The sequence below is a fragment of the Tachyglossus aculeatus genome, chromosome 16 (genome assembly GCF_015852505.1).
Source record: "Tachyglossus aculeatus isolate mTacAcu1 chromosome 16, mTacAcu1.pri, whole genome shotgun sequence".
Lineage (NCBI taxonomy): Eukaryota > Metazoa > Chordata > Mammalia > Monotremata > Tachyglossidae > Tachyglossus > Tachyglossus aculeatus.
Genome location: NC_052081.1, coordinates 30,049,331 through 30,077,035, shown reverse-complemented (window position 1 = coordinate 30,077,035; position 27,705 = coordinate 30,049,331). Strand labels below are relative to the sequence as shown.

General features: G+C 39.1%; 2 protein-coding genes across 4 annotated transcripts in view; one reads left to right on the top strand and one right to left on the bottom strand.

Moving 5' to 3' along the window:
• Window positions 1-27,705, top strand: part of CASP7 (caspase 7) — a 101,221-nt gene that overhangs the window by 19,615 nt on the left and 53,901 nt on the right. The window lies entirely within an intron of this gene.
• The window catches only part of LOC119938341 (nebulin related anchoring protein), a 66,333-nt gene that overhangs the window by 22,992 nt on the left and 15,636 nt on the right, over window positions 1-27,705 (bottom strand). Inside the window, exons 13-30 of one of the 2 annotated variants that reach the window (XM_038758136.1) lie at window positions 26,528-26,635; window positions 24,991-25,095; window positions 22,548-22,646; window positions 21,993-22,097; window positions 21,143-21,250; window positions 20,786-20,887; window positions 19,219-19,416; window positions 18,169-18,273; window positions 15,453-15,551; window positions 13,733-13,837; window positions 13,046-13,153; window positions 11,936-12,247; window positions 10,676-10,780; window positions 8,218-8,316; window positions 6,713-6,817; window positions 6,038-6,145; window positions 2,525-2,638; window positions 930-1,127 (exon numbers count right to left, since the gene is read on the bottom strand). In XM_038758136.1, the coding sequence (XP_038614064.1) occupies window positions 930-1,127; window positions 2,525-2,638; window positions 6,038-6,145; window positions 6,713-6,817; window positions 8,218-8,316; window positions 10,676-10,780; window positions 11,936-12,247; window positions 13,046-13,153; window positions 13,733-13,837; window positions 15,453-15,551; window positions 18,169-18,273; window positions 19,219-19,416; window positions 20,786-20,887; window positions 21,143-21,250; window positions 21,993-22,097; window positions 22,548-22,646; window positions 24,991-25,095; window positions 26,528-26,635 (2,283 nt within the window). The remainder of the gene's footprint in view (window positions 1-929; window positions 1,128-2,524; window positions 2,639-6,037; window positions 6,146-6,712; window positions 6,818-8,217; window positions 8,317-10,675; window positions 10,781-11,935; window positions 12,248-13,045; window positions 13,154-13,732; window positions 13,838-15,452; window positions 15,552-18,168; window positions 18,274-19,218; window positions 19,417-20,785; window positions 20,888-21,142; window positions 21,251-21,992; window positions 22,098-22,547; window positions 22,647-24,990; window positions 25,096-26,527; window positions 26,636-27,705) is intronic. The other variant, XM_038758137.1, reaches the window with a different exon arrangement.

The following is a 27,705-nucleotide window of genomic DNA, read 5'->3' as shown; positions in this document are numbered from 1 at the left end:
GCCTCTCTGAATTACATTATGATTTCAGTTCTGCCTGGTAAAAAGTCATTGGCCCGGGTCCAATAATGTGGTCAGGCCAGTTAAAAGAACTGCAGATTCTGTTCATTTCTCTGTAGTAGCATCTCTTCTGAGTAGATGACGGGAAGTTGAATAATTTCAAAGGAGGTTAAACTTTTTGCATATGCTTGTAAGGCTGAGTGATCTGTTGGGGAAATGATTATTCTGCTCAGGAGTTCTTCTACAAAAGACAATGCCCATTGTGATTGGGAAGGAGTATCCAAAAGTAAAGCAGATTTATCGGTGATTGCAAAACTGTCCTAAATAGCCAAACCAGGCAAAGTGTACTTTTATCTGCCTTAACGGAATTAGCTGCTGAGTAGCCTTCATTTCATGTCTAGTCTTACATCATTACCTTGTAAGACTTATGATGAGAAGGGAAACTGAAAAATTGGAATCAGATGCTGGAAATATGTTTCCTGAAGAGGGATGTGGTGATTTCTTTGAAAACTAAACCTAAAACTACTGTAAAATCTAGTAATGTGTGCTATTCAATAAGTGCTGTAAGTTGACAGAGATAACTGATCAATAGTCCAATCTGCAAAAGGCTCTGTTTTCAGATGTTACTATTGGTGGATTTTTCATTTCCTCCCTTGTTACTTTTCACATAGAAATTTCCCTGTATGGATTTCAGAGAAATCAGTATGATAATGCATTGAGAGAAATTTTGTTTCCTGGATGATTTTTGAGACACAGTGGGGTACACACTTATAGAAATAGAGACAAGTTTAAGTAGAAGGATCACAGATTTTTCTACAAGTTTTAAACTATTCAAAAACACTGTATCTCTCACTGATCAAGCCAGGTCTTTATAGGCCAGTCACACTGAGTTATATTAAACAAGCAATGACACTAAGGTATTTTCTCTTTACCTCACTCTGTAACTTGTGAGCCTTTTTGGCACAATGTAATCTCAGGTCTTCAGATAAGGGTGTGTATTGATGAAGTAGTTGTTTGTACTCCTGATCACTGACCAGATTCTGTGCTTTCTTGGCCTGCACCAAAGTTACCATGTCCAGAGGCAGATGGAAATGGGTCTTTGAGGATTCAAAGTCTTTCTTGTAATTCACCTAAAGAGACAGGCATATCCATAACTGGATTATACTTCTTTTTTGAGAAACATTGTGCTGTTGTGTGTCTTCACTAGTAACTAGTCAGTTATTTATTGCATATTTTATTAAACAACAAATCAGTTTGTAGTTATAAGATTTCAGTATAAACAAGTGAGTTGGCCTCAATCTTAGTTCTGCTTCTTTCTACAGACTCACCCAACAATGACTGTCCGTAATTTTCCCTACTAGCTATACTTTGTGAACCTGTGCCTCAAAGATAAATTTGATCTCTTTAACCTATGTATTGTTTTATCCTGCCCTGAAGAGTATCCAGGCTATACAGTAACAATAAGGAAATGCCTAGGAGATCATCCTCCTATAGCCACTTTTTCTACCTATCCTTGGCAACCTGAAAACTCCGCAGGAGCCAGGGTTACACATCTTATCAGAAACTATCTAATTTCCTCCTATTTCTTCTCCCTTCATCCTTCTTCCATCTGGCTCATATATCACTAGATTGAGGATTGAGTCTAGCAACTCAGTTGCATTGTACTCTCCAAAGCACTTAGTACTGTGCCTTGCACACATTAAGTGTCCAATAAGTACCATTGATTAAAGTGAATATCAGGGAGACAATCATTCCACTGTTTCTTTAAGCATCCTTTGGTATCATTGTTGGACATAGTGCCTGAAGTAGACTAGACTATTCTTATGACCCACAATGGCCTTGCATATGTCCGTAGAAGCAACCACAAAAAATGCCAACACTGCCTGACTCACCCTGAGTAGAGGGGTGAGGAATGGGGAGAAACATACAACTGGGACCCCAGGGACCTTGAAAGGAGAACTGAACTATGGTTTCATTCTTAGAGATGGAGAATTTTAGGTAAAGAGATACCAAGTAAAACAACATTTAGCAAGAGAAACATTCACAAAGTTGGAGTCTAATTATAATAATAATTACAAAAATACATCTGTATCCAAGGTGGCCCAAATAAAAATGCTTCATTTTATTCATTTTTGAATTGCCTGTCATTAACACTCCAGCATAAGAACAAGTTAAAGAAACTGTTCCAGAGTTCATCTAGTTTGGTTATTTGTCTTGTTGGGAGGAAAATGCAGTAGTTGGATGCTGGGAAATGAACAAATAGAGTGGGGCTTCTTTAGCCTGGACTACCATCTACCTATTGAGCAATGAAAGATTGAATTGGGCCCCTAGGTGGCCCAAAATAATGGTAGCCTCATTTTATTTTTTTAATTACTCAATTTATATGTATATATGAATGCATGTGTATAAAACCAAAATTGTTTTATAAAAAAGAGTAATATATGAAACTAACTTCATGCCTGATAGCACGAAGCATTACCTTAAGAGAAAGTACAAGTTTGATTCATTTGTTCTTCCTTTTACTTACGCCACTCTGCAGTGCGGACGCCTGCACTGAATGCTTAAGGTTAATATCATTTTCCAAGCCCTGGGAGCCAAGCATTTGCCCTTTCATTTTCTCAAATGCCTCCTTGTATTTGAACTGAAGAAAAAAAAAACAGAAATGTGACAAGGGACATAGAATGGAAGAGGTGTGTATTGGGTGAAAATGTTTTGTTCTTTTGACAGTTATTCAGTGAATGAGCTAAAAGGAAATGCACTGAAAGCAGTCAAGAGGTCTATTCTTCTATCACATGCAAGGTACAGAATGTGTAAAGGTTTCTCCCATGAAATGGCAGTAGATCTTTAGTACATAAAATTCCATTTTGGTTATCCCTGCTGAGACTTGGGCTTGTCCTGCCCAGGAGAGGATGGATTACATTGTTTGCAATTTCCCCATAAAAGCTTTTCAAGAAAGTCCTTGGTAGACAGATCTGCTGGGGTCTATGTATACATTCCTGTCCAAAAAAAAAAAACCTTATTTGCAGAAGCACTGTTGGTTTTATTGTTCAGAGCACAAATAAAGGACTATATTCCTAAATGGCCATAACCATGTCCTACTAAAAGCATTATCAGGAGGGTTAGAGCCTGCCATCCTTGTTTATTTCAGTGTGCCCTGAAAATGAAAAATTACTTCAATGTACCATCAATGGAATTGTGTACTTTGAAACAAATAGACTGGCTAAGGTCTAAAAAATATACTCTGTGAATAATGTGAATTTGGGAGGCTAATATAGTACAGGGACAAAACTGATGAGCTGGAGAACGAAATTTGTTTCACACTTTTGAAATTTCTTGACTGTGTAATTGCATTGTACGTATCGTGGCATGAAGTAGTGGAACTTGGAAGGGATAGAAACCTGGGTTCTATACCTAATTCTGCCACCAGTCTATTGTTTAACCTTTGGCAAGCCACTGACATTTCTGGGCCTCAATTTCCCTATCTGCAAATGGTGACAATACTCCCTCCCTCTCCTTACCTTGCAGAGATGTGGGAATAAAATGAGATAACTGGTTTGAAAAAAAAATACTTTACAAATGCATGGCATATTCTTACGGCAGCTGAGATTGGCACAAAACTAATGCTTAGTGATTGGAAACAGCACAGGTTTAGGAGTCAGAGAATGTGGGTTCTAATCCCGGCTCTGCCACTTGTCTGCAGTGTGACCTTAGGCAAGCTGCTTAACTTCTCTATGCCTCAGTTACCTCATCTGTAAAATGGAGATTAAGACTGTGAGCCCCACGTGAGAAAACCTGATTACCTTCCCCAGTGCTTAGAACAATGCTTGGCATATAGTAAGCACTTAACAAATACCATAATAATTATTATTAATGGGCAAGAACCACCGTATTACTTCAGATATAGAGGTGCCACTAAAGATAGAATGTGCCATATGGCTTATGGAATACTACATTGAAAACTAAGAGGATATCAGGTGAAGAAAAATAATTAAAGTCATGACTTCGGTATCTCAAACTGTACTACGGTCATTTTCCCAGTTTGTGTCATTCAACCAGTAACTTTTTTTTTTTCAAAATGGAATTTCTGCTGCCTTTTGGACTATGTTAATTCCTTAATCAATCAATCATTCAATCAATGGTATTTACTGAGCACTAACTGTGTGAAGAGCACTGTACTAAGCACCTGGGAGAGTACAATACGGTCCCTACCCATAAAGAGTTTACAGTCTCCAAGGGGAGAAAGGTATTTAAATAAATTATGGATATGTACAGAAGTACTGGAGGGGAAGAGGGTGGACTGAATATCAAGTACTTAAAAGGGTACAGTCCCAAATGAGTAGGTGATGCAGAAGGAAGAGGGAGTAGGAGGGATGAGCAATTAGTCAGGGAATATCTCTTGGAGGAGATGAGATTTAAATAATCAATCAATTGTATTTACTGAGTGCTTTCTGTGTGCAGAGCACTGTACTAAGCGCTTGGGAAGTACAAGTTGGCAACATATAGAGACAGTCCCTACCCAACAGTGGGCTCACAGTCTAGAAGACTTGGCCCTCCCCTTGGGGCTGAGCCGGTCGGGCAAGCTTTGGGGGGCTGGGAGGGTGTAGGGGAAAACAGGGGAAAAAAATCCTCCTTGAAATAAAAATTGTAGGTGAGCGGGTTAAGAGTTAGTAAACACACCCGGGTTACGGAGGGACGAGATGCCGGGAACCAAACGATCTTTCCCTTTCGCTCCGTCCAGGGTGGAGTGAGAAACGACTCTTGCGGGGGAATAAGGTTTTGAAGGTGGGGAAAGTGGTGATTTGTCATATATGAAGGGGAAGGGAGTTACAAGCCAGAGGGAGGACATAGTCAAGGGGCCAATGGAGAAACAGATGATACTGCGGTGCAATGAGCAGGCTGGTGCTAAAGGAGCCAAGTGTGCAGACTTAGTTATAGTAGGAAATCAGCAAGGTAAGGTTGGAGAAGGTGAGCTGATTGAATGGTTTTTAAGCCAATGGAAAAGTGTTTGTTTGATGTGGAGGTGGAGGGGTAACCACTGGAGGTTCTTGAGGAGTGGGAGAATACCTTAGCAATAAGTTTAAAGCCGATAAAGAAGTTTGACATGAAGGACCTTCTCTAATGCTTACTTAAAAGTAGGGCTTCAGGGTTTAAGTTTTTAAGTAATTGAAGTTCATTTATTCCCATCACTCCCATTATAGTGTAACACCATCAGGACAGAGGTCATGACCCCTCTTTCCATTACCACTCTACATAGTGGTTCTGCTCAAAGGAACCACTCAAAAAATGCTGAGGTCTAATATGATGATGGTGATGATGATGATGATAAAAATGATAAGCAATATTAAATCTTCCTTCAACCAAATGGCACATTTCTCATATCCTTTTCAGGCACCTTCAAGAAAACCTAAAACAGTTCTAGATCTAAAATTTTGCAAGAGATCCTATCTAATGAAGGGCCCACTTAAGCCCTAATAGAAGCATGGATGAATCTAGAAAGTGATGACTGAGTCTCAATAGACAACATCCTTACTTTTTTCTGTCTTTGGATTTTAAAAATCCTATTTCTGCCATTCTTTTCTCATAGCATTCCAATTTCACACTTATCTTGGTAACCTTATGCAGGTTTCACCCTAATTTTGATACTAATAACTGAAATTTGAATAACACTAATTTTCCCAGAGTACTTTCACATTCCTTATCTAATTCTGTTCTAACACCCCCTTGTGAGGAGGACTAGAGAGGCAGGTGGAATTGTAATCACTATTTTACAAATAGGTAAACTAGTATCAAAGAAATTGATTTGTCTAAGCTCTCACAGAAAGCCAGTGGTACAGCTGGGACTTTGTTAGGATAAGATATTTTCCAGCTGGTCTCTCAAAAAAACTAAATAAAAACTTCAACTCTTCTGTCAAGTGTAGGTTGACATAACCAGACCACTCCAGGGGTTAAACAGTATCCTACAAATATAGAACATTTAAGGGTTGAGAAAAAGGAGATTAGGCATTTATATTTTCCAATATTAATTGTAAAAGAAACTCACATCACTTATAATTTCACTTGAAGCTTTTGCTGCCTGGAATGGAATGGCATCCAGTTTTAATATATATCCATCATCTTTCAGCTTGGTCCAGGACTCCTTGTACCGGGTCTGTTAGAAAAGGTGAAAACAATTCAACCCCTTGACAGGACCCCAAAGATTTTTCCCCCATGGGTTTCTGGAGTAGGAGCAAGATCTTAATGACTTCAATTTATTCTCATAAATCACCTCAGCTGAAGAAAAATATAGAAATCAAATTCAGCACTTGAGTCTACATGCTCAATGGTGCTCATTTGTTCTGAGATTAATACAGAGGATTTGTTGGCCCAGTTATTTGCTTCAGTCCAGTGTTCCCTTCCCCAACTAATTTCAAACTTGGTGAAGCAAATGGCTTTCATTCAAAAGAAGGCATTTTCCTACCATAAGAAGAAGGTCCCAATAAAACTATGGTTCTGAATAGTAAAAGCCTAGAATATGGCTCACAGCCTAAAGGGGTGGGGGAAAAGGGTATTTAATCCCCAATTTACAGATGAGGGAACTGAGACAAAGAGAAGTAAACTGATTTGCCCAAAGTCACACAGCAGGCCAGTGACAGGGCTAGGATTGCAACCAAGCCCCCTGATTCTCAGGCCCATGTTCTTTCCACTGGGCAACAGTGCTTCCTCAAGTCAATCTTACCTCACTGATATTCATAGCATTCAGTTTGGCCAGCAGTACTTCAGGGAGATCTGTAATCTGGGTGTAATGATGCTTTATATCCTCCCCATGCTCCTTGTATAACCTCTGCAGAGAGGGAGGAATTTCTGATTTATTACAGTAACTACCAAACAGCGGCCATTAACTCCATGTGGGGTTTTGAGAGACACAATCACCTATATCAATACCATACTTCCACACTGAGCAGATTTCACGGGAACCATTACATTTATCTCTCTCTCTCAGCAAATCCATATCACTATTCAGAATCTGACAGATTCCTGCTTCCCCCAAGTTTACTGTCACCTTATTGGGGACTGCTGAACTCTGTATCACCCAAGAAATTGAGAGTTGGTTAACATATAATCATTTTACTAGCTACAGAATGTTAGAATGCCTATGAAATTCAGGATTCATCAGCTAAAATTGATCTTCCTGGGTATTTGAATTTTTCACTGTTTGCTTAAATATTGTGCCCAGTCTAGGAAGAGCATGTGTCTGCTGACATTAACATAACCCCAGGAATGATTTTCATATAACCAAGTGGCTATAATTAGCACAGAAATAAGACTGTCTATATTTTCCTGTTAAGCAGATAATCATTCCAAGCTGAAACGTCCCTGCCAATTGAAGGGACATGGCAATTGAAGTTTCTAAATATCACAGCAGTGCCCCCTAGAGTTATTAAACTTAAGGGCCTGACAGTATATTTTCATCATACACTACATTATAAGAGCTTCAATTTCTGTTCAGTCATTAATATTGCCCAGAATAAGAGTTCATTTCATTTTCTATCACTTCTAAAGCAGTCCCAATCTTTCCTCTCATATTACCCCTAAGGGATTTAAATGAACTTACAGATGTTTCAGCATTCATTCTTTTTCCACCTTAGGGTATTTCTGGGAGGTGGAAAGCCAATTTGCCTGCTTCCCTCAAGCATTTTCATATTACCCCAGCAGCACGGTGAAATAGCCTTAAACTATTTTAATCCTAAAACTGCTAAAAAAAAATCACTTTTGCTCTGTTGCAGAACTCAAAAGTGAAGGGGATTTGCAACACAAATGCAAATCTTTTTCTATGGCTTTAGAATTAAACCCGGAGTGCAAGGGAGCTCTGCTGTTCATCTTTTGCTAGAGCATAACATCAGTATTTAATAGCAATTTCACAGGGAATTCCATGACCAAAAATGTCAATTTTTTGCAATTAAAAAGGAAGCTCTTTAAATAAAAAAATGACATTCTAGAGAATGCAAATCTGCTTGTTTGGCTTCGACTGCAGGGTGGCGGCTGGATTCATATATGCAATATCCCCCTATTTTCGTTCTAGCTAGAAACTACCCATTGACTACATACACCTCACTAGGACACAAAAGTTCTTTGGTTCTTAAAAAGACAGAATGAGAAAGATTGAGAACTCCTTGGCTACAGTCAGTGCGTTCAAAGAGGATACCACTCTTATAATCACAATGTATATACATTATAACTTACATCCACAGCCTGGTTATAACTAATTCTAGCCTGGATCATCTCAGGAGTGTCTTTAATACTGGTAAACTTCAAAGCATATGGATGCTGACGGTACTTCTTCTGTTGAGCAGAAAAAGATCAAAGCTGTGAAATTTGTGCTGCTCTTTCATGCCATTTGAAAGAGAAAATCATAGGTTGCTTGAGATTAGAGTGAATTTGTGAACATAATTATTATTCCACTTTCTCCATCTTTATGTCCTAGGTGCCTTCAGATTAATATTTGTTTCAGTTTAAGAAAGACCTTGTGTCAATAAATATTAAACATCTCACATTATAAGGAAAGAGAAAAATGCCCTACGATCCACTATTAAAAAATATTTTTAAGAGGCTTTACAGATGATATATTGTTTACCCACTTTAAGCAAGGTAGAATACCCAGTTACTGCTAGTAGGAATGACTGAATTTCATATCTATGCTTTCCATTTTCTCCCAGCATAGGAGAAGAATTTGCTGGGGCCAATCTCAAAGTATTTCACATATCAGTGTAGGTAAACAAGGCAATAATTTTAGCCTCAGATTCAGTGTGTTTTCAGGGTGAAAGTAGGCTCTCAATAAGCATATTATAATAAGTTCTATCAATAACAACAGGGATAATATCATTTCCTCTAAAAGTCATGCAGTCTAAATGTATCCCAAGACTTGGCTAAACCACACTTTCCCATTTTCCCAGGACATTTAAAAGACAGATATTCGTCACTGTGATCAAGTTAGTGGTGCCACTTTAATCACAGATAAACATTTTCATTTTGCCCAGAGAGAGTAGTATGTGCTTTTTCCTACACAAGGAAGGAGCTTAAGGCAATACATGTGTGTAAATTAAAGGATCTTTTAAAACTCAGAGTCCAACTTTACAGTCTTAAATATTAAAGATGTTTTCCATGTGACCCTGAATTAGTTTAAACACTCAAAGGTTCCAATGGACTTTGGAAGTCTTCAGACTCTTGGTGTTAAGGTGGATTTGGAAGGTTGTAGGAAGGATGCAAACTTCCTCACTCACGTTTAAACCAGGGAACTTTAATATTTGTGCCTGTTCACCTAAATTCAGGATGCTAACAATGAGTGGTTTCATCAGTTTTGGAGTAACCCTGCCCTCCCATGCCTGATGGTAAAAACTTGGGGAGACTAGTGAAAGAAGGACCTGTTTACTTTTATAAGTTACCAGAAAAGAGCACTGAAAAAGAAAATGATTTTTACAGAATGTCTCTTGCAGACATATTACATATAGGTCTCGGGGCACAAATAGATTTTAAAGTTTACCACAATGGCAGAAGCCTCATCTTTCATTTGTTATTTAGGATTGTTTCTGCCACATGTCCCCCAACCTGATTTTTCTCTCTATGCCAGCAAGAAGCCCTTCTCCTGCTCCCTGCTGATTCTTTGGCCTACCTGCTAAAGCCAAATGGGGCTTATGAGGGCCTATTTGATGTGTAAGGCAGCATAACACTGTGGCATATAAGTTAAGAGCTATTCCACCCAAGGATAGCATAGCAGGTGAACAGGGTGGTATCTGTGCTTAAAAAATGTTCCACGGACACACTGCTGCTTCAGTTTAGATAACAGAAAGCAAATTTCATTAGAAATAGCCAGATGAACTCTGACTTTTAACATTACCCCAAAGACTCATTAGATGGCTTTTGATTTTCTGACTCTGATCTTTGCCAGAAGAAGACTGTTCAACTGGAGCTTGCCCAGATGAGAGCAAGAGTCTATTTCCCAAGCATTTGGAAAAATGAATATACATAAAATTCACAGTAGGCTGTTGATGATGATGCTGATTGACCATGAATACCAGTAGGTGGGTTGAGTTTATATACCACCAGGCATAGGGTTTTGTTAAAAAAATAATCACTGCATGACTAACATTTGTGTCCACGCTGTGTACATATAGATAGTCTATTTCATAGTGAATTCAGGCATGCCTCACAGAGCTAAATTGGTCAGTCTAGAGGATGAAGTGTACCTGAATAACCACAAGATAGAATTAGACCAATTTATCTGAGCAATATGAATTTAGAAGCTTGTGGGTGCTTGTTAGAAGAGTGAGAAGAAAAGAAAAAAAAATACAACATTAGCAAAAGGAAATTCCAGGTGCACTAAATTTATCTTTTCATCATTTTTCTTACTTTGCTTCATGATAAAGGTAGGTTAGTGGGTAGCAAGTGAACACTATTTGATTGCCATTATTATTCATGATATCATTTGTTACCTACTTTGTTTTTGTAAAGGCTATATGGCCGCCAACTGGGTTGTGTTTGGTATCTGGTTTCCCTCTAATTACCAGTCCTAGCCTGGATTTTGAGGCCTTTCATGTGGAATTGCCTTTTGCTTTGCCTTTTGAGTGAAAATTATTTTAATTTTATACAGAAATTTGCACGCGTAATACAGCAAGTTCTGTTACATGCTGTCATGAAATCTCACCTCACTAATGAGTTCTCCCGCCTTCTTAGCCTGTTCCACATTTAATGACCCAGTGGCTATCCATCCAACTCCTTTCATCCAGTTCAAATCTGCTCTGTATTGGTTCTGACAAAGAAAAATTCTCCATTGTTGGAACTCATACATTTAAAGTGCCATTAAAGGATTTTCACATTTCGGTGTGACATAAGCTGAGTTAAATTAGCTCCTGCCTTTGTTTTATCCATTTCTAGCACAGTCACAGGTATAGCCAAAAGATTAAAAAAAATTGAAACTATCCATATCTTTTGCTTTACCAAATAAAACTGAGATCATATTCAACCTTTTTCCTCATTATTGACCAAGCCTGACTCCAATCACTGCAAGGAGCTTAGCCTCACAGTCTGCCATGCTGGTGTTCTTATTTAAAACTATAAGCAGGGGACTCAAGATTTCACAACAAAACCCAGGTGGAAAGCTATTTGAGGAATTGCCACAAGGGGTTTAATTCTTCCAAATTCCTTCCACATATCTCAGTGGGAGGAAAGCATCCTTACCCTTGATATTTTCGACGAGGATTTTTAATGGGGTAGGTTACTTAAATGATGCCTTCCTAAAACCATCATGCACCTTTCTGGTTAATTGGGAAATAGCAGAATCACTAAGAGGGAATCTATACTACTCTCAAAAAAGTGTCACCTGTATAGAGAAAAAGACAGGATTCTAGATCATCTACACTGATATCACACTTCCTTCAGTAAAAGGAAGATTTTCCACCCAAGAGTCAGCTGTAGGTTCAGAGAAAACTAAGTTTTGGACTGTGGCTGCTTTTACTCCCCCAGAAACCAAACTGATAAGGGGAATAAGACTATGTGACTAAAAGTACTTTCCCCAGCATTGAGGCTGTTAAAGTCCCACTCATATCTAAGAACTCACGTTCTTCAGATCACAGACAGAAACAGAATTAAAAAGATTTTGCGAGTATTTTGCTGATACAAAAAAAATAATCTGGAGAAATGTTTATCAAAGCAGAACCCAAATTAGAAACAGAAGCCCTGATGGCTACATCTGGGTGACCAAAATCAAATTTAAAGCCAAAATAAATAACAGCTCAATTAAGACCCTATAATTGGTTTTCTAAAACTTTTGGCTTAGATGTCCAGATCTAGGGGTACCAAATTAGAGGAGATATGGGACACCTCCCCCCCGCCCCCCCCCCCAACACCAATTTGATTGTTTTGGATGCATTGGAAAAAGGATTTGATCAACAGTGCCCACACTTACATCACTCTGTAAGCCATAAGCCTTCTTGGCCCATTCCACTTTCATGTCTGTGGGCAAAGCAGTGAACTGATGCAGGGTAGTCCTGTAACCTATATCAGTGGCTAAATTTTGAGCTTTCTGAGCATGGACGAGGTTGATCATATCCATGGAGACATGGCATTGGCTTTTGGCATCCTCAAATTCCTTCTTGTACTCCAGATCACTCTGGAGTTTGGATACTTGGAAAGAATGAGCCATCCCAGCATCATCTTCCACACCTTTCACCCCAATCAACTTGCCCCTGGACTTCTCATAATCCTCCCTGTACTTTATCTAAGAAACGGAAAGAAAGCATAGATATGTTAAAACTTTCTAGCGGAGTTTCTGGGCCTCATCTCCCAGGCCCCGGGGAGTAAATTCCACAATAATAATAATGATTATGGTATTTATTTAGTGGTTACTCTGTCCCAAGCACTGTTGTAAGAGCTGGGATCGATACAAGGTAATCAAGCTGGACACAGTCCATGTCCCACATGGGGCTCACAAGTCTTCATACCCATTTTACAGATGAGGGAACTGAGGCAGGGATGTGAAATGACTTGCCCAAAGTCACACAGGAGACAAGGAGCAGAGCAGAGATTAGAACCCAGGTCCTTCTGACTCCTAGGCCTTTCCACTAGGCCATGATGTGCTAGAATGCACAGTACAAGGCACCTGGGAGCATACAGTAAAAGGACATGGTCCCTGCCCTCAAGTACCTTGCAGGAAAATGGAGAAGACAGACTGCTTACATAGAGTGCTCAATAAATATGATTGAATGAATGAATGAGTGGGAGCAGGAGAAAAAAATAGAGGAGAATGAAAAAATAGAGTACTCGAGAAATATGTGCATATGTGCTAAGGATGGCTGTACAGATATAAGTGATAAGAATGGTGATTTACAAGTAAATAGGATAATATTTGAGATGTGGGAGCTCAGTTTAAAAAAAAACAGACAACGAATGGAAGGATTTAGGTTAGAGAGAGGTACAAATTAAAGATAAAGGGTAGTAGAGAACATGCAAAGGATATTAATGAAATACAGGGAAGCACATGGTCCCATAGGAAAGGTTTATCTAAACATCTACTCACATCACTTGCCAGGTCTCTCTTGGCCTTAGCCGTTAAGAAAGTCAAGGAGTCAAGACGAAGCTCAAATCCTTTTTCCTTCTGCTTCTCCCAGTTGCTCTTATAAAGTTTCTAAGGCAGAGTAATTAAAAACCATTATTCCTCCTATTGTAAGTTTTTGGTAGCACAATCTATTTTTAATTGTCTTTCGAAGAAAGGAAATTAATTTGCAAAAAATCACAGCCCAAAGTCACCTTAAGAGGCACATGCCTTCAGAGGCCAGCGTCAAGTTAAGGTATTTATTCTAAATGAGGAACTTGAAAGTCTCTGGCCATTAGTGATTCCTATTACTCTTCATACCCAGCTCCAGTCATGGACTAGAAAATATTCTTCCACTCCACATCAATTCTAGGATTCATAAAGACTCATTTTGGTGAGATCCCTACTCCCTGACTCAAAGAAAGTGAATACCCTTAACCATCCATAACAGATTTTTTTGGCAAAAAACTTTTCTCAGATGGAGTTTTAAAAACCTTTCCTTGTCAACCATTAACTGTAGAAAAACAGAATAAGTGTATGAGTCTAGAAGCTGGGAGAGTCACACCATGAGACCAAAGCACAGATGCATTCAGTATGTTACTTACAGGCTTCCCTGCCCATAGAACCCTCATAATTAAGAGAGAGACATGACTTCCATCCCCCTTGAAATACCTCACTGAGGTTAGCTGCATTGGCTCTGGCTTGGAGGAAGAGAGGTTCATCTTTGCTGATGGTATACTGATGAAGAGTCTGCTCATTTCCTGCTCTGTAAGATACCTAACCATATACAGCAAAGGTTAGAACATAGTCATCACTGGACTTTGTTTTATTCCATCACGCATTCAGTTTACGGAAAAATATAGGCAAAAAGGCATGGATGTTTAATGGAATCTTGGATCAACTTTTCCCAAGTCCTAATGAAGACTGATCATTTTGACAAACCTTAAAAGAACCCGGATCTCTACCAACTAAGATTGAGAGACAAACTATCTATACTTAGACTTATTTAGTGTAGTTAGATTTACTTTGACTGTGACCCCCTAATTAGATGGTGAGTTCCATGTGGGATAGGGACTGTGTCCGACGTGGTTAACTTGTATCAACCCCAGAGCTTAGAACAGTGCTTGACACATAATAAGTGCTTAATAAATACTATAGTAATGTAGGGTATATATGTGCTTTGGTTTGGGAGGAAAGAGACCTTTGTTGGCACAGGATGAGAATTTAGACAGGACACTAACTCCCACACTTGATTTCAAGCTTGAGCCTGCCTATATATCCCAACCTCACTGAGAGGTTCCTTTGCATACGCTCCCACTCTCTCAGGACAATATAAGCGACTGACCCCACTGCTTTTTGAGCTGGGCTACTACATCTCTGACAGAATCTGCAAGTTTCCAGTCAGGGCTGAAAACACCCCATAATGGTAGGGCCTGTTAGTTCTTTGGCAGCTATCCTCTCTCAGTCTCATACCTCCTTGAATCCCTGCCTGCTTTTGGCAACGATGATTAAAACAAAACATTGGCACCTCTGTGTTCCACTCTATCTGCCCAGTAATTCCCAAGGGGACCTCTGAAAGGTGAGAAATATTACTTCTGCTAGCTAACTCCTCCCCTTCCTAACATGGGCAAAGACTGCATTTCTCAGTAGCAGCTCAGGATTAGCAATAGTTCTCTGCTCTGTGATCCTTCAACATAATCACCATTTTATCTACAGATTTAGACTGTAGAAACAGACTGTTAAATGGGTAAAAGAATGGATGCCAATGGAAAACCTGGACAGCTGCCCCTGAACTCAATTCAAAGGCTGGCCTAGCACTGATTTTTATGCCTTTCTCGTTCAGTAGGCATCTGATTTACAGCATCATTCGCCCCTCTCTGTTAACTCTAAATTAAGCGAACAATATTTTTATTTGCAGTAGCTGCTCCTTGTTCTGGAGGAAGGAAAGTTGGCAAGCCCAAGTTACATCTTGGCATACCCCTTAACAATTCTAGTTAGTTCCCACTGAGTAGATCTGTGCCAACAGATTTTTTTCTTGAATAAACCCTGCCCTCCTCCATAAATAGTGCTTATATCTTTATGGGTGCCAGTAAGTGCAATCCTTTACATGGATGGGATGCAGTTATCCTCAAAGAACAGGAAGTGTAGCCAGGCTATCTAGAGAAATAACCTGGGAAAATTGAAACCAACCCAATTTTGTCTTTCCATCTTGATCCAAGTTTTGCCTGTGTGCTAGGATAGCACTTTAATGTCTCCTTAAGGCATAACCACATTTCAAGCTATTTAAAGAGGCAGGACTCATCAGCCCTGGATCACATTCGTTGGCAGAGACTGCACCTGCTCCTATAGTCAAAATAAAGCTCCCTGGGGAAAGAGGCACAACAGAACTCACATCACTCTGCAGCTCCTGGCTTTTCTTGGCATGTTCCATCAGAGCACTGTCCGTCACACTAGTGAACTTCAGAGCATCAGCCCTCTGCCTGTATTTTTTCTAATTCAAAGACAACAAAAAAAGATTGTGTCCCATTATCACTGTGCATTTTTACAGTGTGTTGGCCAAATCTTCTTTCCATGGATTACCCCACTAATCGGGTCTTTCAGGAATGCCAGTGTGGTTGCATTCATTAGACAACAATGAAGCATGATCCAACAAGGTGCTCTGTCACACAAGAGACTAGACTTCACAGCTCCTTGGTTTCTCTATGGACTGCAATAGCCATAGTTTCTAAAATAAACCAAGCCTGATGAGCTCAGAGATGGAGGTTCTTTCTCTAGTCACTGCTCAGCCACAAAGCATCTAATTACATGACAACTTTTCTACATCATTAAATTGCAGAAGCTTCTAAAGGACTGGGAGCCTAATTTCTTCTAAGGTCTTTTAATGGCCACCGTGGAAGGTGATTTCATTCATTCATTCAATAGTATTTATTGTGTGCAAGGCACTGTACTAAGTGCTTGGGAGAGTACAGTATAAGAAAAAACAGACACATTCCCTGCCCACAACGAGCTTCTGAGGGGTTGAATGGAAGACCCAAATCTACTTCACAAAGACTAAACAGCCACCAGCAGGATTCTGCCTCCAACGGATTCAAGAAGGAACAACGCAACAACCTTGTCATTCATTTTCATAGTTGCACCATCTGTATTATCAACTTTTCCATGTACTCTTCCAAGTGCTTAGTACAGAACAGTACAGTACTTAGTACAGTGCTCTGCACACAGTAAGCACTCAATAAATACCATTGATGATGATGATGAAAAACTCATCATGGACTTTGTTACCCTTGAATTTATTATTTGATTATTTTCAAATTTTCTAACATCCTAATTTTTCTTTCATTATTCTTCATTTCCCCAATAATAAGTAAACCATGATTAAAAGCTTGGCCCAAGAATGTATCCAAATTATTTATGAATATTCAATTCTTTATAAAGATTCAGCCTGTACCATGGAAACCATTTTATATGCTTACACCCCACTGGGTATAAATACCCAGACAAAGAGAATGGTCTATGTTCATTGTTCAAGATTTTGCACAGTGATTGACTAAATGAGTTTATCTTTAATTGATGTTGATAATTATTAATTCTGGTAACTAGTGAGAAAATATAATCTCTGGTCACCCAAAAATGCTTTGAGATATGGCTGGAAGGAATCCGAAGATCAGAGTGATCTAGTTGAAAGAATTTTGGCCTGAGAGTCAGAGGACCTGAGTTTTAACCCTGGCTCTGCCTTCTGCCTGTTTTGGGACCAGGGGCAAGGCATTTAACCATTATGTGACTCAGTTTCCTCATCTGTAAAATGGAAATTCAATACCTGTTCTTCCTCCTACTTATGACAGTCAGCCCCTTGTGGGGCAAGGATTGTGTCCAACCCAATTAACTTGTTTGTATCTACCCCAATGTCTAGGTCACTAATTAACACATAGTAAAGAGTTTAATAAATACCACAATTACTTCCAAGCACTTAGTACAGTGCTCTGCACACAATAAGTGCTCAATAAATATGATTGAATGAATGAATGAATTATCCAGTCTATAAACCCAACATCACCCATCTCCCCCAGCCTACATTTGAGCATTTCAGCCTACATTTTGCATTGGTACAAAGCAAAGAGAAGTATGCATTCTCAAACTCTACTTGCTTCTACAGCCCTGTCTTAAGAAGTTTTTCCCCAAACACAAATCCCAAGTGTCTTCTACAGCAGCTAACTTCCCAAGAATTAAAATAGTCTACCTATTTGTGTCCTCCCTCATAAGGAAATTAATGTGTTTATTTGCTGAGGTACTGTAAATTCTGCACCTATAATACCCACCCACCACATAAGATTCACTGCCATATAGGCTACAAAGATTAGCCCTTTAATTGACCTTAAATTTAGATGTGAATTCTTCTTAAGAAAAACAAAGCTTCATTAAATTCATTCACTAGGAATCCCACAGGCCTCAGAATAAGGATGTTGGAGAAGCCTAGCGGATAGAGCACAGGCCTGGGAGTCAGAAGAACCTGGGTTCTAGTCCCAGCTCCACCATTCCTCTACTGTGTGACCTTGGGCAAGTGCCTCAATTACCTCATCTGTAAAATGGGGATTTAGACTGTGAGCCCCATGTAGAACAGGGACTGCGTCCAACCTGATCACTTTGTATCTACCACCATGCTTGCGGAAGCAGGCAATGGTAAACCACTTCTGTATCTTTACCAAGAAAACTCTCTGGATACACATACCAGAATGACTTTATGATAGAAGATGGGACATTCTGAAGAGAGTGTGTCCAGGGAGTCACTATGGGTCAGAAGCAACTTGATGATTTAGGAAGAAGAAGATCCCAGCACTTAGAACAGTGTCTGTCACATAGTATGTGCTTAACAGATACCATAAAAAAAAATATCATATGCATGTTCCCAGTACTACACTGTGATACCCTGAATCTTTTCATGGATTTCTGTGAAAACCAGCAAGGGACTTCAGATTTTAAAAAATAGAAAAAAAAGGCAGAACTCCATTCATTTCCTCCCATTGACTCTCTGTTTAAAGGCTATGCAGGAGTTAGCATTGTGATTACACTGAGATTTCACTGAGAAGCAGAAGGGAGAACATTCAGTTTACCTCACTAACAAGCTCTCCTGCCTTCTTGGCCTGTTCTATATTGAGACTCCCCTCTGCCATCCAACCAACGCCTTTCATCCATGTCAAGTCTGTCTTGTACTGCAACTGCAGAAGAAAAGAAAATCACAGACATAGATGGGGGTAAGTGTTAGTAACAACACCAGTGAGGCTGAGAAGATGGTCATAACCCAAATTTGCTATTTAAAAGGCACCTAGATGCCTGAAGACAGGTAACATTCTACTTAATTTTCAACTTCCTCTTCTCATTTTTCATATTTACATTTCTGTTCCCTATAGAAATTAGTATTTCTTTACCTTCAGACACCTTCTTCTAATCCTTGTTCCCATTCTGTCCACTATAAACTCCATATGGGCAGGGAATGTGTCTATTTACTCAATGGTACTCACTGAGGACTAACTATGTGCAGAGCACTTGGTAGAGTTATAATACAACAGAGTTGGCAGGCACGTTTTCTGCCCACACTACAGTCTACAGTCCATTAACTCTATTGTACTGTAATCTCCCAAGAGCTTAGTACAGTGCTTTTTGCATAGTGAGGGCTCAAAGCATACTGTTGACTGATCCTGGAGGTACCTGCCTGCCACACATAGGGGCCACTCTTTTCAGGCAGTCCTGGAATTGGGGGGTTACATCAGAGCCGACCTGCAGAAACTCTGTACTAGGTCAACACAGATCCCTTCTAGGAGCAAAAATTGAATACCCAGATGCCATCCTATTGCAACATAGGCAAACAGATGAGAAGTAACCTAGTGGATAGAGCACGGGCCTGGGAATCAGAAGGACCAGGGTCCTAGTACCAGCTCTGCCACTTGTCTGCCCTGTGACGTTGGGCAAGTCACTCAACTTCTCTGTGCTTCAGTTACCTCATTTGTAAAATGGGGATCAAGACTGTGAGTCCCATGTGGGACATGGACCCTGTCCAATCTGGTTACCTTGCATTTACTCCAGCGCTTAGAACAGTGCCTGGACCATAGTAAGCACTGAGAAAATACCATAAAAAATGTTTAAAAATGTCAACTGGCTCTCACCTCACTCTGGAGCCCATAGACCTTCTTGGCCCACTTGGTTTTCATGTCTTCAGGAAGCACCGTGTATTTGTGCAGCTTCTTTCTGTAGTCAAAGTCACTGGCCAGAGCCTGGGCCTTTTTGGCATGCTTTATATTCACCATGTCCATAGGAAGATGGAAATGGGTCTTACTCTCCTCAAAACCTTTCTTATATTCAACCTAGAAGACACAGAAAGAGTGGCTTTTGCTCAGAGAGTAAACCAAAAATGCAGCTCAACTTTCACCCTGCTCAATATTCAAAACTACCCGTGTCATGGACCACTTAATAATTTTTTCCCAGATGCATTTCTTGTGTCACTGGATTTTATTAATCTCTGAGACTCTCTGTGGTGAGAAGTTGCCTGGCCTAGTGCAAAGAGCATAGTCCTGGGAGTCAGAGAACTTGGGTTCTAATCCTGATTCCACCACATGTCTGCTGTGTGACCTTGGACAAGTCACTTCATTTCTCTGTGCCTCAGTTACCTTATTTGTAAAGTGATGATTAAGATTGTGAGCCCTATATGGGACATGGACTGTGTCTACCCTGATCACCTTGTATCTACCCCAGCACTTAGTACGATGCCCAGTACATAGGAAGCATATAACAGATACCATTAAAAAAAAATCTCCACACCCTCTGGCAAATCAATCAAGCACACTTATTGAGTGCTTAGTGTATACAGAGAGCTGTACTAAGTGCTTGGGAAAGTACAACACAGTTGGTAGGTATGATCCCTGCCCACAAGGAATTTACAGTCTACAGAGCAGAGCTAACTAACAAGACAGACCAGGTCTATCTCAATTGACTCACACCTACAGATGTTTTTCTAAGTTTTAAGTTTTTTTATTATTAGTGGATAGGTTGTTTTGTTTTTATGGTGTTATTTCAGCGATGGAGTAGAAACAAGCTAATCAGACTGGACAAAGTCCACGGGTCTCACAGTCTTAATCCCCGTTTTACAGGTGAGTTAACTGAGGCACAGAGAAGTTAAGTGACTTGCCCAAGAAGAAACTACTGCAGCTGGCAGCAATTGGCAGACAATTTGCTCTCCTTGACTAATCCCTCATTTCCTCAACTTATTCATCCACCCTTCTGCTTCACCTAGGCACTTGGGTCTGTACCCATTAAGCACTTTTATACTCACCCCAACATCAGCCCCAGAGAACATATGTATCTATCCTTACACTTTGTCCCTTCACCTATCTGTAACTTACTTTAATGTCTGCTTTCCCCTGTAGAGTATAAGCTTCTTGTGGGAAGGGATCACGTCTACCAACTCTAGTTTATTGTACTTTCTCAATTACTTAGTACAATATTCTGCACACACTGAAAGGGCTCAGTAAATACCATAGATTGACTGATCTTTGAAAACGATATATCAGTTTATATATTAGGACCCTCCCCCAATCCATACTTTAACAAAAGACATTTAATTGAATGCAGATTTCAGATGGAAGCTTCCATCAGATTTATGGTGCCTAGTGATGATGGGGTTCAGATCTGGGAAAACTTTAGGTAACTTGCAAGCCACAGGAAGAAATAGTTTACCTCACTGCTCATCTTGGCCACTTGGAGGGAATGCAGAAGTTTTGAATCTTTGTTACTCAGAGCTTTCCCTTTTGTTTTTTCATATTCTTCTTTGTATTTAATCTATAGAGAAGGAAAAGAAAATCTTCACTCTGAGTAGGGGAAAAACACTTGGAAGCCCAGGGGACCTAATTTTAATAAGCGCAGAGTGAAAAGATTCTGAAAAACATCACTAATATTTATCAAATCCATGGGAAAATGAAAGCATTGTTAGGTTTTCAGCTATTACATGTAACAATCATTATTTTTCCACATGAAATCCTGACATTTTATTGGAACAAATTTTAGACATTTCTGAGTTACTGAGAAGAGGCATACATTGCTGGCTAGAGCTCCTGAGGCTTTGGCAGCAAGCAAAGACATGGCATCTAGGTTCATCTCAAACCCTCTTCCCTTCGTCTTCTCCCAACCTTCTTTGTACTTAACCTGAGAAATGAAACAGGAGAGTATCTTAGTATATTTAACCAATTAAAATTCTAAATTAAGCATACAGATCAGTCTTTGTCTTTCAGACATACACTTAATTGGTGATTAAATAAATTTCCCGAAAGAGTATACCACAGAACTGTATCTGCAATAAGATGTAGCCGAGAAATTTACCTACTTCAAGACTCTACCTCTACTTGGCTGAAATTGGTCCTTTTTCATACTTGGCTTTATTTTAAACATCAAAGATCACCATCAGAACTGGAATCCAAATGAATTGTATTTTTTATAATGTGATTCCTTATCATTCAAGCACTTAGTATAGTGCTTTTCGCATAGTAAGTTCTCAATAAATACGATTGAATGAATGAATACAATGCCTATATCAATATCACCAAATCTCTACTAACTGTCCCCTTGACTGATGGCATAATATATCCAAAATAACTAGTCATATCTGACTAAAACTGGTGATTTTGGAGCTCCACATCCTGTAGTCCTTTACATCTTAAACCATTGTTTAATGACTTTGTAAGATGGTAGTCAAGGAGTACAAGGTAACTGACTATTTTATTCTCTGTAGTTTAGGAACTCCTCAGAAGGTTGCACAAATAATAGAATCAACTTTTATTTGCCCATTGGTTAATCCATCCTCTCGAGTAATGTTTATTCAGGTTTAATATGGAATCATTTATTCAGGATTGTTTTTGTAAATAATTGTTTTTTGTGTCATCAAACTTACCTCACTAAAGAGTGCAGCATTGGCTTTGGCTTTGACTAACTGCGGTACATCCTGGGGCAGAGTGTAATTCAGCTTATTTTTCTCATATTCGGCCCGGTAATTCACCTGCTCGGTATCCAGACAAGGAGTGGTGAAGGGGTAGTTTAAAGAAGACAGTAACTAGGGGCAGTTAATTGAACGTGTGTAGGAAATTAATTTTTGGGTTTTACCTCAAGCCCGTCCTTAAGAAACCATCATCGATGGAGAGGGTTTTTATCATTAGTCAACATATCTGAGTTAAGATAGATATTTTTCACTGGGAAAGTGGCAGAGAGATGTAGGAGGAGGGTCACAAGCAAATTAAAATAACCCTAAAGGTTACTGCAAAAAAACCTTACTGCATCAGAGAACAAAACTATTTCCATTTTTTCTCAATAAAGATGTGAATAGAGGGAAAGTCCCCGGTTAGCAAAAAAGCATATTGACTAAAGTGCAGAAAATGCATTGAACGAAATGCTACCTTAACCTGCAGCGCATAAGGAAGGAAGCCCAAAGGGGAAGCAGTCCGAAACTCACGTGACTGAGCTGCTCCGCATTGATTTTGGCTTGAACGATCTGTGGAGTACTGGTCACAGAACTGTACTTCAACTTATCTATGCTTTGCCTGTAGTTTGACTGAGTCAAAATAAAATGGGGAGGACAGAAAAGAGGATGTAAATTGGCCCGTATAAGAAATGCCAGGTTTACTTACTGCTCTAAATAAGGCCCAAAGGTATTTTTGGAAATGGAAGTCAAAATCCAGATTAAAGTCAACTGAGCCTTCAGCCTGGAAATGTCTGGCACTGAGATGATTATACCGTGAAGACAGAAAAGCCCTATCAGCAAACTATAGTTGCATGGCCGTTTTTCCCCCCTCTAGGTAACATCAATTGGTGTCTCCAGGGACATCTTGTAATGAATAGCTGCCCTGCACAGCAGTTGACAGGAAGTACATATCTTTGGGAGAACCAGTGTGCCCTAGTGGAAAGATCTTAGTCCTGGGAGTCAGAGGACCTGGTTTCTAATCCCAGCTCCACCACTTGTCTGCTGTGTGATCTTTGGCAAGTCACTTCTCTGTGCCTCAGTTACTTCATCTGTAAAATGGGGATTAAGACTGTGAGCCCCAGGTGGGACATGCACTTTGTCCAACTTGATTAGTTTGTTTCTACCCTAGCAGTTAGTACAGTATCAGACACAAATACCATAAAAAAGGACTTAACAAATAGCATAATAATTATTATTATTCTCTTAATAATAAACTCTCTTGCGCTGTTGCTTCTCCCTATCTGTAATTTGTTTTAGGATTTGCCTCACCTGCTAGATTTTAAATTCCTTGAGGGTGGGGGTTGTATCTGCTGACTCTACTGTACTCTCCTAAGTGCTTAGTACAGTGTTCTGCACTCTGCATTCAGTACATACTGTTGCTCAATGGACTAATTGAATTCAGACTTAAATTGTTTCCTGGTATCTCTTTGGTCTATGAAAAGTTTTGCAGGGCTCCCTCAGCAAGGGGACACTCCCCATCAAATCAAATTCCTAGTGGTGCACTCTAGGTGATGACTAAAAGTTTAAGGTTTGGGAAACTGAAACATGATTTTGAGATATATGATCTTGTGGGGAAAATGGTGTAAATAATAAGGTCACTTCAATGTCAACAATTTGTGTGATGAAAGCTTCTTAATGGATTAATGCAATAGCAGTAGTTATCTTCTATAAGAAGAAATTAAAATTCGAAGTTATGCAAGATAAAAAATCATGAAAATATTTTTAAATACGACTTTCTACCAGAGGCCTCAATGTTAAATACATTTCAGAATACAATTAGTTTTCTCTGCAGGACATAATTAACATTCATGACAGTTAATCATCCCTTTGCAACATTGCAAATTCTTGTATATTGCTCCAGTTTAGGTATTGGAAGTCCTCTCTGCTATAAAACAAAGGCTATTCTAACTACACTTCATCTTTAAAGAATTACATAGATAGAATCTCCTTTGACTTGCCCTTGTGACACTCACTTGTAGCCTACATTCAGACCTAAGGCAAAATAGAGGGCAAATGTGCTTTAAAATGGTCCCATTGTATTTCTTATAGACAGTTGACAAACTCTGTACTAGATTTTTGAACATTAAATTTATTTTCCTTTTTCAGCCAGTAGCTGAGGGACTACAAGATAGATAGCATTGCATGAAGCACATTTTATCTACTTATGCATCAACCCTATGGGAGCTAAACTTTAAGGCAGTAAACATTTTCCCCTGAAAACACATGCTAAAAAGAGGGGTTGCCTAACCTAGCCTTGTGTCTCAAAGAGACAAAATCATCATGACGGTCAGGTTTAAAAAATGTTCAGAATGAAATACACTATAAATGGATGTCTATATTTGACGCTTCCATTGATCTACGTAGATCTGATAAACATCCTTTGATTATTTCTGGTCTAGTATATTGTGCCATGTTAACCTTCGAGTTCAGTTCTATGCTTTTCTCTGTATGCTTCAACACACTATTTAAAAAGAGTGAAACATAAACTCTCCCAGTTGACCCACAGGGATAACCCGTACCTAACTGTAACCCAATCCATGCAATTGGGAGTTATTGGAGGCTCATAATTGGAGACTCCCAAGTGTATCAAAGATTAGAGCATTTTGACCATGTCCTTCTAGCTTCTTTCTAGATCCTTAATTCCCTACAACTTCCCTCCCTTCTGTATACACCTCTAATCTAGTAACTAAAGAGACTAAACATTAGATTCTAGGAGGAAAATAGTGTTCTCTGAGGATAAAGCCACACTTGTTCCAAATTTTACTGAAAATATGAAAGTGTATGCTGAATCCTGAAAAGTAGATATCAGTTAGAGCTGTTCCTCCTCTTCAACTACTTTGCAATAGACTTACTTTTCTTTTATGTTGCCACCTCAAAAATCAGCTCTTTTCCCATCTGTATAAAGGAAATGATGGAAAACTTGAGTACTACTTACATCTTTCAGGGGAACCAGCTTCATTGTGGTCTGATATGTTGGAGTGATGGTAGCTGGGTAATTGTAGTCAACACCGTCATGGTTATAATTGGCCTTATAGGCTATCTGGAACACCCAAAAAAGTCAATAATTAGTCTTATATTGCTTTCTGTTGTTCAAAAAACAGTCATTACAGAAAAATATTGTCATTAATCATGGGAAACAAAGTAGGTTTAATCATATTACCCCTAGAAGAAAAGTATTTGTTGAATTAGTAGACTGTAAGATCTATGTGGACAGGAATCATATCTACCAACTCTGTTGTATGGTACATTACTAAGTTCTTAGTACTGTGCTCTGCACACAGTAGGTGATCAATAAATATCATTGATTAATAACCACTAATTGATTTAAAAATTGATTCTATTTCTTTTGTTCCATTAATCAGCCCCAGTTGTGTGAACATTAATTTAACTTCTACTCATGACATCTATTTTCAGTTAGTTCTCTAGTTGTTTACATATTTTTTATTGGTAGTTGGGGCTAACACATATGTAAATTCTAAGAAAACAGCAGCGAAGATTGCCCTATGAAGCAAGACTAGCTTCTCTTGAAACATCTAACCACTAGGCTTATGTCAGGTCTTCCTCCCAAATCCAGATATCTGCACATCCATCTGATTGACATAGAACATGTCAGGATTTTCCAGTGCTCAGTCTGACTCCTCAGCCCTCGTTCATCTTTTGTGAGGGCAAAGCTGAGCAGCGGACAACAGGTAAGAGGTGAAGGGTACATAGACACCACTACTCCAGGCAGTAGGTGATATGCAGAGCCTGTTGCTGGGTAGGGACAGTCTCTATATGTTGCCAATTTGTACTTCCCCAGTGTTTAGTACAGTGCTTTGCACACAGTAAGTGCTCAATAAATACAATTGAATGAATGAATGAATGAATGCAGAAAAGCAGCATAGCATAATAAATAGAGTGTGGGCCAGGGAGTCAGAGCTCATGAGTTCTAATCCCAGCTCCACTACTTGTTTGCTGCGTGACCTTGGGCAAGTCACTTCATTTCTCTGTGCCTCAGTTACCTCATCTGTAAAATGGGGATTGAAACTGTTAGGCCCCTGAGGAACAAGGACTGTGTCCAACCCGATTTGTTTGTATCCACCCCAGTGTTTAATACAGTTTCTGGCACACAATAAGCGCTTAACAAATACCACAATCATCATCATCATCAAATAGCTTCCATGCTAATCTAAGGCATTCCAGGCAAAAAAAAAAAAAAAAGAAAGGAAAAAAAGTCTGTTTTCCTGGCCTAAAACTAATGTTCCTCAGTTGTACGCTGCATAAAAAAGTCTGCTTACAAATCTTCAATTGTAAGCCAGCTAACAAGTCATACCTTAGGGTTCTGTAAAATAGATTTTTAACTTTGCCCTGTGAAGACCAACCATAGTATCACTAGAACAGACTGTCTCGTAGAACTTGCTTCACTTCCAACTTCCAGTTAAACCTATTTAATAGGATGTAGACTCAATGAAGACTTGACTTAGAGGACTTACATTGCTTGCCAGACTCCCGACCTTCATGGCATGAAGCGTACGTCGGTCCATGCCAACCCCTTCATAGTGACCTTTCATTTGGTTCTGGTAGTTTTCCTTGTATTTATTCTGTGTAGAAACAGAAGAACGTTATGGTGGGGTCCAACAGAGACCATTTTATTTTAGTTTATCAAAATACAAACCAGGAAATTTTAGCTCTGAAAGAGGGGTGAAAAACAAGCTGATGTCCAAAATTAAGCTGTCTTTTAAATCTATTATATCTTCAGCCAAATAATGGAAATCTACCAAGGATCCCCAGAGAAGTTTGTGAAAGATTAGGGAAGAGAGCTGTAGTGCTCGGAGTAGATTAAACTTCATTTTCTCAAATTTAATCTGTAAAAACTTCATGTTAGCTCCATGAAAATCAGCATAGAAATATATAAATTCTGTCACTATTTTCTTTTCCATCATCACCCCACTTAAATTTTTAAAATGATTTGAGAAAATAGCATATAATGGAAAGAACTATGGAGGCCTGTGATTTGTTGTCAACTGAATAAATCCCCAAAATAATAATTTTATGACCAAAATTCAATTAATCAATTACAGTTGTAACTAATACAAATCAGTTTTGTTTTGCTGGTATTTAATTTTACTTATTTTGTTGAAAGATGTCTTTTGTAACATTTCTTAAAAGTTGGCTCCAAAAATTATTTGCAATAATGTAAACATGAAAATATGAAATAAAATGCAGTGAAAGGGTGAGATAAATAATGCTATAAAAACTTTTGGCTGAATTTGAGATATATCCAACCCAATCTATTTATCAAGTAATGATAAATTACAGTTCTCCTATAACATATGGATTAGGTTCCTGACAAAGCCCAGTTAAGAAAAACTCATATTACAGTAAGCATTCCTTGAGGAAAAGTCATGGTATAGTAGGCGTTGCTTGATTGGTGCCACATACATGTACATGACATTTCTTCCAACGCAATATTGTGTTCTATCCAGATAGATGTGCGTTGTCAGAAGGATGTTCCCTAATTTCCTAGCAGTCATCTATCCTCAACACACAATTAAACATACTTTAGGGAATAACAATGTGCCAAGAAATGCTCAAATTTCTCTGCTTATCTAAAAATACCCAGGCATGTTGGAAAACCCTAGCAGTTACTAAACTAAATTTTACTGGACTC